The sequence below is a fragment of the Hippocampus bargibanti genome, linkage group LG12 (assembly GCF_051943395.1).
Source record: "Hippocampus bargibanti isolate YZ-2025 linkage group LG12, ASM5194339v1, whole genome shotgun sequence".
In the NCBI taxonomy this organism is placed as follows: Eukaryota; Metazoa; Chordata; class Actinopteri; order Syngnathiformes; family Syngnathidae; genus Hippocampus; species Hippocampus bargibanti.
The window spans coordinates 16,039,686-16,054,632 of NC_142745.1; the positions used below are offsets into that span (position 1 = coordinate 16,039,686).

General features: G+C 43.5%; 1 protein-coding gene across 1 annotated transcript in view; it reads left to right on the plus strand.

Moving 5' to 3' along the window:
• The first annotated feature begins 2,029 nt into the window (after window positions 1-2,029).
• mtss1 (MTSS I-BAR domain containing 1) overlaps window positions 2,030-14,947 on the plus strand; it is a 39,679-nt gene continuing 26,761 nt past the window's right edge. Inside the window, 1 exon segment of the mRNA XM_089010041.1 lies at window positions 2,030-2,768. Within this exon segment, the coding sequence (XP_088866167.1) occupies window positions 2,697-2,768 (72 nt within the window). The 5' untranslated portion in view covers window positions 2,030-2,696.

Consider the following 14,947-nt stretch of genomic DNA (forward strand, 5'->3'; position numbering starts at 1 on the left):
TATACATATAAGACAAATGTGCCAAATGAGTGTAGAAAGAAAGAGGGATACAATATACACAGGACGTCAGTGTAAAATCCCAGTCGTACAGGAGTGGTCCATCGATGAGAAGGTTTCTTCAGCCGTCATCTGTACTTTGATGAGTACAGATGTACAGAAGTACAGATGATGGCTGAAGAAACCTTCTCATCAATCTACACAGGAACAAAAAAAAATCCATTATTCCCGTTTCCATGGAAACCAAACTAGGATTTGGATGGCCCCAATGATTCAGCACATCCAAAAAGGTTGCTATGGCGACATTGGGTAGTGACTCGCTTGTTGCCAGGTGATGACGCAGCAAAACAAACACACACACACACACGCGCGCACATCTTGCGCGCGCGCAACGTATAATTGCAATAACGTTTTACGATTGTTTTCTGTTCTATTTTTTTTCTATTAGATTTAATTTTGTCGAACAGTCACTCTGTTAGGGGCTAACATTAATTTTGGATTCTACTGGCTGTTTAGCCACTCGTTTTTCCGCCCCTCCTGGATACTCCCACGACTACTTTCCACAACAAACACTTCCCTCCACCGGGATACGCAGTCAAGCCGTCAGGAAGCACTCATGACCAGATACCGGCCTAGACATCAAAATAAAATGTGCGGCTTCGTGAATGCATGTGCGCATGCGTGTGCGACCATCACACATTTGGGTGAGGGTTAACAGAGTGTCATTCAAAATCAATGCTTTTTTTGCTTTTTATAATGACAACTAAACCTCACTTACATCCTCCCGAAATATGTATATTGTGTTTTTGTGATGTAATATAGGGAACGAGATGATAATTTAGTATATATACTGTGACAGGAAGATAAAGCATCTTTGAAATTCTGTTTGTGATGTAATGTAGGAAAAGAGATGCCCATTTCACGGTAAGATCAACACATTATATAATAATACATTTCATTTATAAGCGCCTTTCAAAACCCTCAAGGACACTTTACAGTCACAGGACATTTTTTCTGCGGGTGAGCAGCGGCCGCCACACGCGCCAGCGTTCACTCAACCCGGAAGTAATATAAAGTTAAAAAAAAAAAAACAGAAAAAAACCTAAATAACAAATAATATGACAACACAAAGATATTCTCTTCCATGTACTGTATTGATTCTGCTCTGTTTAGATCGTGACCAATTTTTTTGATGAAAAAAACACATTTTGTGATCAGGAGAGCATTTTAATGCCAATCTAAAAAAAGAAGTTTGATTGTCTATTGTTTTCCTGTGTAAGGGGGCAATCAGATTAACTTGCATGCACAAAAATGCTCGTCATCACAGGTGACAACACATCAGTGTGTTGCTGCACTGTGAGCTTTTTGTAAAAAAAAAAAGAAAAAAAAACAAGGACCTAGCTACAACAGTGTTGGGAAAAAGACAAAAAAATGGACAACCCCTTGTGACTTTTCACAGCTGACTATTTATATGATCCATTGCAAAATGAAATAAACACAAACTTGATCGCGGAATTCTGAGTGGTTCACCTTTGTGTGGCCGACGTCATAATGTCTGCCTGATCTTTAGATGCCGTCCTTCCATTTTACACGAGTCCGTTCCATTGGACCATTTCCCGAGGCACATCCTGTGAATGCAACAGTTTTCCGGAATGCTTCTTCCATATAGTAGAATACATTGTCATCAAATGGTGAGTATAGTTTTTGCTTTTTTGAATGTTGCTGTGCCGATGACCATTTTGTGTTTAGGAGTCTTTTACTGAGCGAGTTGCTTGTTCTGTAGTAACAAAGGAAATACGTCTTCTTGTGCCTGTCCCAAGCCCGGATAAATACAGACGGTTGTGTCAGGAAGGGCATCCGACGTAAAATCTCAGCCATCAAACCTTTAATGATTTGGTGTGGCGACCCCTCAAAGGGAAAAGCCGAAAGGAAATAGTGTTTTTTGGGATGATGTTTAGACTTATTTTGAAATTTTAAACAGGATGTAGAAGTTGATGGCCATGACTACCTTGGTGACTCAGAGAAAACTACACACGTTACATATGCACGGTGTACACGCGCACGCAAACGGGTTCCCCATTCTCACTGGAAGTAACGAGATCGCACCCTGTCCGTTGCAGATTGTACGGCGTCTGAAACTGGTCGCAAGGCAACATCGACGCCCCGCCGGGAAACGATGACATCTGATTTTCGTTTTTAGAAAAAAAAATCAATTAAAAAGAAGCCCTAGGGCGGAATAGCGACCGAGTGGTGAAGTAGTGCCCCATGTCCACGCTCGTAGCTTCAGGTTGCTAGCGGAGTTAGCCACCTAGCCGCAATTAGCTCGCAGTCAGCGGCCAACTTTTCATCATATCGCGGGTAAGCTTGCTCGTTTCAGTCAGGAAAAATGTGCTCTTCTTCGGGACGTTTATCCACATGGCCGGCGGCTAGCATCGACTGAGAGCCCCCCCTTCTCTATTTTTGTGTCCGTTTTTCTTGTCGTGCACATTTTTTGTGAGCTGTTTATTTGACACACGTACACGACAGAGTGGACTTTTGCCCTACAAGTGCTAGAACGTTCACCTCATACAAAAGCCTCCATTTATCCTACCATTGGGAGTATTTGAAAAAGTAACATTTTTTACATGTAATTTTATTCAGTTTTTTATTTCAAAGAAGACCCAAGTTGTTTCGGAGGATTTTTTTTGCTTGCGTGGAAAATGGATGCGGGCATAGAGAAGGAATGCAGCGCCTTGGGAGGTCTCTTCCAGCTCATCATGAACGACATGAAGGTAATCATTTAAATGAAGTTATGGATAATTTTTAAAAATTTGCAGCTTCAAGGGAGACTGCCTTCATTCATTGTGGAGCATTTTTTCCATTTCGTCCGTGCACATTGTTTGGCCTTCTGTTTATAAGCAAAGCACAACATGTCACGAATGAGGAATCGTATTTTGACAACTGGTGTAAGTAAGGACCGGTACTTAATTTTATCATTTTGAATAAGTTTCTGACTCAGCGATGCATCAGTATGTTTTGTTTGTTTTTTTATGGGAAGGATGGATGAATGGTGGATGGTCATCATTGGTGCCCTGACATACGAACTGTTTATTTTCTTTGACTAACGAGTGTGCACTTGCAAGCTGTAAACTCAACTGACTGGATAAGTTCCAAACAGCGGTTTAGGATCAAATGAACATTTTTTTCGGACAAGTTCTGTCCATAATTTGTAAAATGGCTTCAAATGACTTCTACTGAGCGTATTTTACAAAGATTCCACCGCATATAGCTATATTTTACATTTTAAGACTCGTGCTGAATATTCTGGAAGTCTTGTTTTTGAGTTGGTGACGAGTCCTCACCCTACGTCACTGAAGGAACGCTCCTGACCGAAAAAAGGACACATTGTAGCAGTCCTTCCATCACATCAATGCATTTTGCTGTACTTGTTTGGTCTGAAAACTTCGTGTTGCACCAAAAAGAGGCAGAAGAGGGCAACAAAGCTCTGTGTAAGGAATTAATCAGCCTGTGGAAACGGGCTGATTAATTCCTTACACGGTGCTTTGTTGCCATTTTCTGCCTCTTTTTTAGTGCTACATTTCCCCCCCTGTTGCTTCAAAATGGCACGGAATAAATTCTTGAATCGATTGCAAATATGTATGCTTTCCTCTTCAGAACTACAGTGTATTTGAATCATATTCATAACTGGATGTGTAACAAGAAAGCATATTATCCGAATCTGAAGGCATTGTTTGGATTCACAAGCAATGCAAGACGTCTTGGCGTGAAGTCATTTTTATTGGTGTTTTGCATTTGAATAAAAAGTGATATCGGTTGTCCTTTAATACACTAATTTTCAAAATCATCACGCTTCAGCAGACAAAACATGAAACATTGTTGCAAAAAACGATTGCATTCATATACAGTACAGTGGTCATGTACATAACACAACAAGGAAACTGCAACACTTACATCTTACTGTATTATGTATGCAATTTAAAAAAGTCATCAATCTTCTTCTGCTTCCCGTTTTTACCTTTTAACACAAACACTTCAATTTCGTCTGCTACACACGAGCTAGCGTCTGAAAATGAAAATGGCTCTGCTACACGGGAGCTGGTCACGTAACAAACTCACGTGACCAAGTCGACCAATGGCGCGGCCGATGGCGTGTATCGATATAAACAGCAAAATGGCCGGCGGGAGATGAAAAAGAGCACCGTAGTAACCGGATTATCGTAAAAACCACAAATCATACTAAACGGAAGTAATTATACATAAAAAGACGAGAAATGTCCACGGGAAATGAAAATAGTGTCGTAATAAGCAGTATTATCAATATAACCGATATCGATATAACGAGACTTTACAGTATTTGAATCATATTCATGACTGGATGAGTAACAAGAAAGTATATTCTCCGAATCTGAAGCCGTTGTTTTGATTCTCCAGCAAGGCAAGACGTCTCGGGGTGACGCCACAAACAAGGGAGCTGGACCTTCTGAAACTGGCCACTTCCGGGTTCATTTTTTTGCAGATTTTGGCCACTTTAAGTCATTTTTTATTGATGTTTTGCATTTGACAAAAAATATCATACTGCGTGTTTTGGGTATTTTAGATGCTATCAAACATTTTTCTGATGTCAGTTGGGAAACAAAAAAGTGATGTTGGTTGTCCTTTAAGTCTCTTTGCATAGTTTATGAAATAATACAGACGCTACCCAACTTACGAACATTTGAGTTACGAACAACGGTACATACGAATATTTTTGCGGGTATGTCGAAAAATATTCGGACTCTGAAGGGGGCTCTCTAAGTTAGATTTTGTATTGTGCACCTTTTCCAGACGAGAGAAGGAAAACACATAAATAATGCAATGGTGAATCGTGTGTTGAACCAAGACTACTATTTGATACGAGTTGACACAAATTCCCAGCAGACAAATCAGCCCATTTCCAACGGAGCTTGGACACCATCTTCTGCCTTTGTTTGAAACGCTACATTGCTGTCATTGACGGCTCATATTGATATGAGAGGACTCATTTAATCGATTGCAAACACGTATGCTTTCCTCTTCTGAACTATTTGAATCATATTCATGACTGGATGAGTAACAAGAAAGCATATTCTCCGAATCTGAAGCCATTGTTTTGATTCTCGAGCAAGGCAAGACGTCTTGCCGTGACGTCACGAACTGGGGGCGGGACTTTCTGAAAACCCCCAATTTGCAGCTCAATTTGTTGCAGTTTTAGCACACTTTAAGTCATTTTTATTGTTGTTTTGCATTTGACTAAAAATATCGTGCATGTTTTGAGTATTTTCGATGCTATAAAACGTTTTTCTGATGTTAGTTAGGAAACAAAAAAATGGTGTCAGTTGTCCTTTAAACATACATTCCATACAAAATATAGCACCGAAGCAACTTACGAACAAATTCACCTTACGAACAACCACTCGGAATGTAGCTTGTTCGTAAGCGTCTGTATATGGAAAAAAATTGGGAAAACAAGAAAGCCACCAATAAAGCAAACCTTTTGACTGAGTATTTTAACAGATGGAAAGAAACAATAATCCACAATTTGTAGTGAACATGTTTTTTTAAAATAGAAATTATGCCAGTCTTTTAAAAACAGCATTCTTTTTGACTGACATCAGTTGAGAAAATACAACCTGAACGCAAACAAGCGATCCCAGGCCCAGCTTTTCACACTTTCACAAGTTGGATCACAAGCCTCTTTCACAACTCGATCCTAAAGGCACACATTTAGTCGACGTTTGTTCCAGACTGTAAACGATGTGAAAAAAAGATGTCTTGGCTGACTTTTACAGGAAATGTCAGGAATCACGAGCCAGAAGAACTGTAATATTTGTAGTCTGGCAATTCTGTTCTCTTAAGATTCTTATTGACTTCTGTAACAGGGGTTTCCTTCCCCAAAAATTGTAATCCCTAAAAATTAATTTTTGGGGATTTCTTGAACTTTTCCTGAAACAAATTACCCCTGAGAAAAATTGAAACATTTCCTTGAAAAAAATTACTCCATTCACCACCTAGGCCCCCTGAAACATTTTGCAGCATACAACAATATTCATTTAATTTAGCAATTTGGCACCATGAATCAGAACATTTCAACTCATTTCGCATTTAATGTTTTTTGAATATGTTTTTATTTTTAATGCTTATGAATATGGTCATTTTCAATTGACCTGAACGTTTAAAGAGCTTCTGATAGGACAGGGAGCACACAGAAGAGGAGCAGTGTCGCCAAAATCAAGTCACAGATAACGGCATACGCCAGCCAAGGTCTGACACGAAAGACCAAAGCGGAATGTGGCACGTGACGTCTCGATTGAGGCTTTTACTGTCTCGATTGTGACACGATAACTATACGATGAAATTTCTTGGCTTGAGAAACCCGCTGAGGTTTGCGTAACGGCGGCTCCTTGAATGAGTCGCCCGGCGACCTGGCGATTATTTGCTAAATTTCCCATTTGATATCTGGGAGCCGGCTGACAAAGGCGAGAAAATAAGGAGTCTCGGATTTCACGTCGATGTCAAACAATTTGCTGCTCACCTGATAGAACTTGTAGAGCGAGACGTGACTCATGTGTACTTGAACCTTAGCGGGAATAAGCGCGTGTGTGCGTATCTGTGTGTGTGTGTCCATCCATGCATGTGTGTGTGTGCCTGCGAGGGAATCAGTGTGTGTGTTCCACAATGTGACACCCACTCTGACCGTTCATGTGCATGTAAGAGGGTTTGTGCGAGAGTGATTTTGATGGCCAGCGAGAAAGTTTCAGAGTGCACACAAGCCACACAGGTGTGTGACAATGTTTGCGTATGTGAGAGTTTTGAAAGGTGCTGATAAGTGAAATGTATTATTATTATTATTATTATTATTATTATTATTATTATTATGTGCCACAGCCAATGACTGTGTCCATCTGTGAGAGGCATTGAGTGAGAGTACATGACACGTGAGAGCCAGTGACTCTGTGTTTCTGTCAGAGGCAGTGAGTGAGCGTGCGTTATGTGTGAGATGAATGTGTCTGTTTTCCGCAGAGGAAAGTGTGTGTTCGAGTGAGTGTTGGTGTGAGAGTCTGACAGAGCATGTGAACGTGAGAGAGGGTGACTGTATGTGCAGGACAGTGTGTTTCATGAGAGAATGTGTTCTTTGAGTGTGATGGTGTGTGCACATGTGTGTGTGTGTGTGTGTGTGTGTGTGTGTGTGTGTGTGTGTGTGTGTGTGTGTGTGTGTGTGTGTGTGTGTGTGTGTGTGTGTGTGTGTGTGTGTGTGTGAGAGAGGGAGAGCGACAGGGTGAATGAAAGTGAGTCCCATACATTTGAGACAGTGCGTCTGTGTAAGCTCTCAGTCGTACAGGAGTGGTCCATCGATGAGAAGGTTTCTTCAGCCGTCATCTGTACAAAAGTGAAGGTTTCGGACGTTTCGCCTCCTATCCAAGAGGCTTCGTCAGCGAACTAAAGTCTGACTGGTCGTATTGGCTCTATTTATATATCCCTAATGTCCAGACCTGGTGGCGCCGGACACAGCTATGATAGGTCCCTACTCTCAGGTTGGGGGGGACAGAGGACCCCTCCCTGTGGCCCCACTGATTGTTCCTACATTCCTGACTAACGACTGGCCTATTATCCCCACTCCCACCGGTATCACCTCATCAGCATTACGAAAGTTGCCTAACTTGTTTTGCCTAAGCAGGCTATTGTATGAGCGATCCAAATTGAACCTCACCCCACCAGACCGGTTTAATGAAGGATTTTGTTGTTTTATAAGAATCGCTTCTTTTACCCCCCTTTCAAACCATCTATGTTCTTTCGCTAAGATTTTAACCTCATTGTCATCAAATGAGTGGTTGCTAGCTTTTAGGTGCAAATGTACTGCCGATTGAGGCCCACTAGTATTTTCCCTGCGATGTTGATAAAGTCTTTTTTTGAGAATTTGTTGAGTCTCCCCAATGTACTGCTCTTTACAATTTTCATTCTTACAATGTATGGAATAAACTACATTACTTAGTTTTTCATTTGGTAGCCTATCTTTTGGATGCACTAATTTTTGCCTTAACGTGTTTATCGGTTTGAAATAAGTGGGAATTTTATGTTGCCAAAGGACTCTTTGTAATTTTTCAGAAATTCCTGCAATGTACGGTAGTGCTACTCCTCTCCTTTTTGTATCTTTAGAATTATTGGTTTCATTCCCTATTCTTTCTTTCTGACATTTGTTGATTGACCACTGAGGGTACCCACAGTTAGTGAGTGCTCTCCTGATATGTTTTGACTCCTTCTCTCTACCTTCAGTGCTAGTTGGTATTAGTTTAGCCCTATGCTGGAGGGTTCTGATAACTCCTAGTTTATGTTGTAAAGGGTGGTTAGAGTCAAAAAGTAAGTATTGGTCAGGGTGCGTAGCCTTCCTAAAGACTTCTGTTTTTAGCGCTCTGTCCTCTTTTAAAATTACTTTACAATCCAAGAAGGCTAGTTGGTTCTCTTGAATGTCCTCACGAGTAAATTTAATGTTGAAGTCTACAGAGTTGAGGTGATCTGTGAAGGATTGAATTTCTTGTTTCTTAATTATGACAAAAGTATCGTCCACATATCTAAACCAGTGTCTAGGTTTTGTCCCTGGGAAGGATGTGAGGGCCTGTTTCTCCATCTCTTCCATGTAAAGATTAGCCACTATGGGTGAAACTGGTGAGCCCATAGCACAACCATGAATTTGTTTAAAAAAAAAATCCCGAAATTGAAAATACGTAGTATTAAGGCAGATTTCTACATTGTACATTGCAGGAGTTTCTGAAAAATTACAAAGCGTCCTTTGGCAACATAAAATTCCCACTTATTTCAAACCGATAAACACGTTAAGGCAAAAATTAGTGCATCCAAAAGATAGGCTACCAAATGAAAAACTAAGTAATGTAGTTTATTCCATACATTGTAAGAATGAAAATTGTAAAGAGCTGTACATTGGGGAGACTCAAATTCTCAAAAAAAAGACTTTATCAACATCGCAGGGATAATATAAGTGGACCTCAATCGGCAGTACATTTGCACCTAAAAGCTAGCAACCACTCATTTGACGACAATGAGGTTAAAATCTTAGCGAAAGAACATAGATGGTTTGAAAGGGGGGTAAAAGAAGCGATTCTTATAAAACAACAAAATCCTTCATTAAACCGGTTGTGGGGGGTGAGGTTCAATTTGGTTCAATTTGGATCGCTCATACAATAGCCTGCTTAGGCAAAACAGGTTAGGCAACTTTCGTAATGCTGATGAGGGTCGTTATGCTGATGAGGTGATACCGGTGGGAGTGGGGGTAATAGGCCAGTCGTTAGTCAGGAATGTAGGAACAATCAGTGGGGCCACAGGGAGGGGTCCTCTGCCCCCCCAACCTGAGAGTAGGGACTTATCATAGCTGTGTCCGGCGCCACCAGGTCTGGACATTAGGGATATATAAATAGGGCCAATACGACCAGTCAGACTTTAGTTCGCTGACGAAGCCTCTTGGATAGGAGGCGAAACGTCCGAAACCTTCACTTTTGTACAGATGACGGCTGAAGAAACCTTCTCATCGATTTGAGACAGTGTTTGTGTGCCTGTGCCCGCCGCGCAGGATCAGGATTGGCGTCGTTTGGCAGCCATGGCCAGTTCCTAACCAGGGCAGTCGCGCATGCCTTCTGCCTCGTTGGCATGCGCTGACAGTCATGTGGAATTAATCGGCCTTTCTGCCGGGGGTAAATCGCTCTCATTGAGGGGGGGGTGGGTGTGCCACCGATCACTCAATGAGTCTGGCACTAACATGCCCCAGCTCATTGGAGTCATTGTGCTAATTGGGTAAACACGCAGACACGTCGCGTCGACAAAGGAACAACTCGAGGAATGTGCATCCATGTCCTGTGAGCACCCCATTCCAAAAATATGCCACGATTTCCCTGTGCCAAGTCAACCCCAGGGTGGAACGAAGCGGATCTTGCTTTTAATATCAAATTTTAGGTCGACACGCCCCCGCGCTCCCTTTTTTTTAATCCACTAAACCCGAAATTGGAGATGTTGCGCAATGCCAATCGACAAGCACAGCAAGTTTGATGAGAAGCAAAATCGGATTTGCTTGATTGGCGACTCGCTAGTCCGAGCATAAGTGAGTAGGATGTTTCCTTATATATGACCTGGCGACCAATCCAAGGTTTTACCACAACGCCCTGCGAGAATTCACTGAGTTCTTTTCCACTCGTCAGTCGGTTACTTGAAAGGAAAATGTCGCTCCCGACAACATCAGACCCCCACCACCCCTATTCCTCCTCCTCGGCCTGCTGAGTGAAATTGAAACCTTGTGCGTGTCTGCGTACACAAATCGAATAGCCAAAGTCGTCCAACTGGAAACTTGTACAAGCGAACCTTGGGGCTGTTTTTCGGATTTGATAGCAAAATCCCCCCACCTTTCTCATTTGTACAACTTTGTTAAGCCGTCACACAAATACAAAAATATGAACCACAGTCACTATGAACACGTAAAAAGCATCACAAACTCGATCATGCCTTTTTTTTCTCCAAGGCGGTTGCAAATCCCCCCCCCCCCCCAGTCGCAGATGCTATAATTTTGACCTACGATCACAATTTGGTCAACTGAAGAATTGCGCTTATTGACGACACGGTTTCTGTCTTCATTTCATAAAAGATAAACAAAATCCATCAGCACCTCGGGTCCTCTGTCCCCCCCACCTCTCCCAGCCTTTCTACTCCTTCCCAACGACTTTCTGCCTTTGAACTCCCCCATTCCTCTTTAATCTCAGACATTATCACCAAATCCAAGAACTCCTCCTGTCAACTCGACCCCCTCCCTACTATCCTTATAAAGTCCTGCTTACCCTCTCTTCTCCCATTTATTTCTACCATTATTCACTCCTCATTATCAACTGGAATTGTTCCTATCCCACTCAAAACCGCAGCTGTCACTCCAATCCTGAAAAAACCTGGCTCAGACCCAAACGATTTCAATAACTTACGTCCAATTTCCCACCTCCCATTCATCGCCAAAATTCTTGAAAAGACAGTTGTGTCCCAGCTTCACTCACACCTCACTCACAATAACCTGTACGAACAATTCCAGTCTGGTTTCCGCCCCCGCCACAGTACTGAATCGGCTCTCATAAAAATCACGAATGATCTTTTTATGGCAGCCGATGCCGGTTCACTCTCCATCCTCATCCTTCTCGACCTGACCGCAGCCTTTGACACCATTTCCCACCCTATCCTGCTCGACAGACTTTCCACCCTAGGCATCACACATACCCCACTCCGCTGGTTTCATTCCTATCTCTCTGATCGCTCACAATTCATCCAAATCAACTCGTTCACCTCACGGTCCTCTCCTGTGTCCTCTGGTGTGCCTCAAGGGTCTGTCCTGGGGCCACTTCTCTTTATTATCTACCTACTTCCTCTTGGCAATATTTTCCGTAAGTTTGGCATTCACTTTCACTGCTTCGCGGATGACACCCAACTCTACCTCTCCAGCAAGCCCGACTTCCACCTTCATCCCTCTCACTTTGCCTCTCAGAAATTAAATCCTGGCTTTCCCATAACTTTCTCAAGCTAAACAGTGAAAAAACCGAACTTCTTCTTGTCGGTACCAAATCCACCCTCCACAAAACTAACAGTTTCTCTCTCACCATTGACAGTTCAACCGTGTCCCCCTCCCCTCAGGTCAAGAGCCTGGGTGTCATCCTCGATAGCTAATTATCTTTTCAGTCCCATATAAATAACATAACTCGGTCTGCTTATTTCCACCTCCGTAATATTAACCGTCTCCGTCCCTCGCTCACCCCTCACACCACTGCTATCCTTATCCACAGTCTTGTCACCTCCCGCATCGATTATTGCAACGCACTTCTCTTCGGTATCAACCAGAAATTTCTCCATAAACTCCAACTGCTCCAAAATTCTTCAGCCCGGATCATCACTAGAACCCCCTCCTTTCACCACATCACCCCTGTCCTCCAGCAACTCCACTGGCTACCTGTTAAACATCGTATCGAATTCAAAATACTTCTGTTTACATTCAAAGCCATCCATAACCTTGCCCCTCCCTATCTTTCTGACCTGTTTCAAATCTCCGTTCCCTCTCGGTCCCTCAGATCTTCATCCTCCCTTCACCTCTATGTGCCCTGTGCCCGTCTCACCACGATGGGTTGCAGAGCTTTCAGCCGCTCTGCTCCCAAACTCTGGAATTCTCTTCCACCCAACATCCGCAATATTGACTCCCTCCCTATTTTCAAGGCTCACCTCAAAACCCACTTGTTTAAAATTGCTTTCAATGTATAGTTCTATCTGCTATTTTATTATATATCATTTTACTTATGGTTTTATTGTTATGTGCTTTGTTTTATTGTTTTTATTGTAAAGTGTCCTTGGGTGTTTTGAAAGGCGCTTGAAATAAAATGTATTATTATTATTATTATTATTTGTTGCCATACACACAGTTCCTGAGCTTAATTTTCTTACAGCTATGTGAGTGCCTGTTAGCGATACAGTGAACCACTACCTCGTATGAACGCTTTATCGGTGTTGATGCTGTTTTTTACTTTTATTTACAGTAAAGTCTCGTTATATCGATATTGGATATATCGATAGTCCCGGTTATATCGATACTATTTCTATGCACGGAGAAAATTACATGCAAACAGGGTCGGATATATCGATAGTCCCGGTTATATCGATATTTTTTCAGACTCCCTTGAATATCGATATAACGAGACTTTACTGTATTTATTTTCAGTCGATTTGAAGTATGCCAGACACCCTCAGCGTAGAGACTCATTAAATGTCGAATCCGTGACACCCACCATGTGACATGCGCTGATTTATGAATCAGGTCTTTCCTCATCATCATCAAAAGAGAAAAAGTTTGCGGTTGCGCAAAGATCCCAGCTAGGCATGTTTCTTTTCTCACACTGTAACAGCACGAGTTCCAACTGCATCTAATCAAACTCGGGACAATTCCGGGGCTCCCTTATTTTGGGATGAGTATTACGCAACTTTGCTCGTGATCACGTTCGGGAGGGATGCGCAGTTACACGGGAGGGGCCACGCCGGACGTGAGTCAACAGGTCGCGTGACGGATGAGTGACGCTCAATGGAGGGTGTGCCTTGATGACACATGAACATGTGCGCGATTGCAGCAGCAACCCCACCCCGTAGGCAGAGGGCTCGGTGCGCTTGAATTGATTGACAAGTCGTGGCCGTGGGGGTGTTGGTGGTTTCACAACTAGGTGACCTTGACACCCGAATTTTGTATTGGAAATGCCGGATTGATGTCAGCGGGATAAGGATTGGGCGAGTCGAGTGGTTAGCACACCGGCTTCACAGTGCAGAGGTCGCCGGTTCGGCCTCCCTGTGTGGAGTTTGCCTGTTCTACCCGGGCCCGTGTGGGTTTTCTCCGGGATCTCCGGTTTCCTCCCACATTCCAAAAACATGCATGGCAGGCAGATTGAACACTCTAAATTGTCCCAAGGTGTGAGTGTGAGAGTGTCTGTTGTACGTCTTTGTGTGCCTTGCGATTGGCTGGCAACCAATTCAGGGTGTCCCCCGCCTCGTGCCCGAAGACAGCTGGGATAGGCTCCCGCACCCCCGCGACCCTACTGAGGAATAAGCGGTATGGAAAATGGATGGATGGATGGGATGAGGATTGCTCGAAAAGCTCATCGTTTCTCCCGGGTGTGCATGAACCTGATGTTGGCACTGTCTGCTTTCGCTGCTTTTGTCTGCGCTCGGACTCAACCTGCGCTGCTCAAACAAGCCCTTCAACCTGCTGTTTGAACAGCCACTGAGCCCCTACCCCCACTCTCCACCCTTTTTTTTACTGCCAACTTTCTCTGCAGAACATTTTAAAGCTCACCTCAACTCGACCTATGGAGACAGAGTCTGCCGCGTGTGCCTAAGCTTTGGATGAATTTCCCCCGCAGTTCCAATTGCCCCGCCCCATCCCCATCTCCCAATTATATATTTTTTTGCCCCATCTCTTTCCGAGCCCACTTCAAGCGACACCCTTCACATATGGCTTTGTTCGCATGAAAGGAATACGTGACACAACCCAGACCCCTCTCCCTTGAGCGCAAGGGTCATCCCGTGTAAAATCCACCAAGAATGTTCCCATCGGCCTTTAGGTTTTCTTTTTGGGGAAGAAGACCGGAACACATGGTTATCTTCTCTTCTGTCCCTAATGAGCTGAAAACTTGTGAAGACTACATCTATTGCAGTACTGTACATACTGGTAGTATAAATCCACACACCACCCCACACTGCCTGTCACGTTTTTGTTCTCTTGGCAGTGATAGTTAGGAACTCAACACTGCCTCCAGAATTCCGCCTCTGTCGAGGAATATTCCGCCATGGGAAACCGCGATTATTAGCTTTTAGCATCCGACACGCACGCGGCTAACATCCTATTGTGCCGTAGGTAATCGTCATTTTCTGACAATCGTTGTACGCCGCGGCTGCTTTGCTAGCCTCTGCCTAAACTGCGCATGTTGTGTCTTCTGCTTTTGCTCCGATTCAAGAGCCCCCCCCCCCCCCCCCCCCCCCCCCCCACCCCCGCCCCCCTCATCCATTCCCCTATCTTCCCTCACCAGGATGCCAGAAGGCCCTTTGCAATTTTTTCTACGCCGTGTCAGGAACAACAAGACTGTGGTTTCTACATTTAGTGCCTGGTTCCTCTTCTTATAGCAGCTGGAACTCCCCGTGGAGCTCAGTGGAAATAAGTGTCACAGAGCCTCCAGTCATCCCGAGCAGCGTTGCGGATTGTCCGCTGCCCCACAATTTAATGAAATCTTTCTTTGGACCAGTCACTCTGGAAGTCGCGCACAAAAGCGTTGATAGCTTAGCCCACGCTCGCTTGCTCTTTGACGTTGTTGGTCTAAGATGACAATATAATTTGAGTATTTTCACACTGAAGGCTGGAACGGCTTTGCCC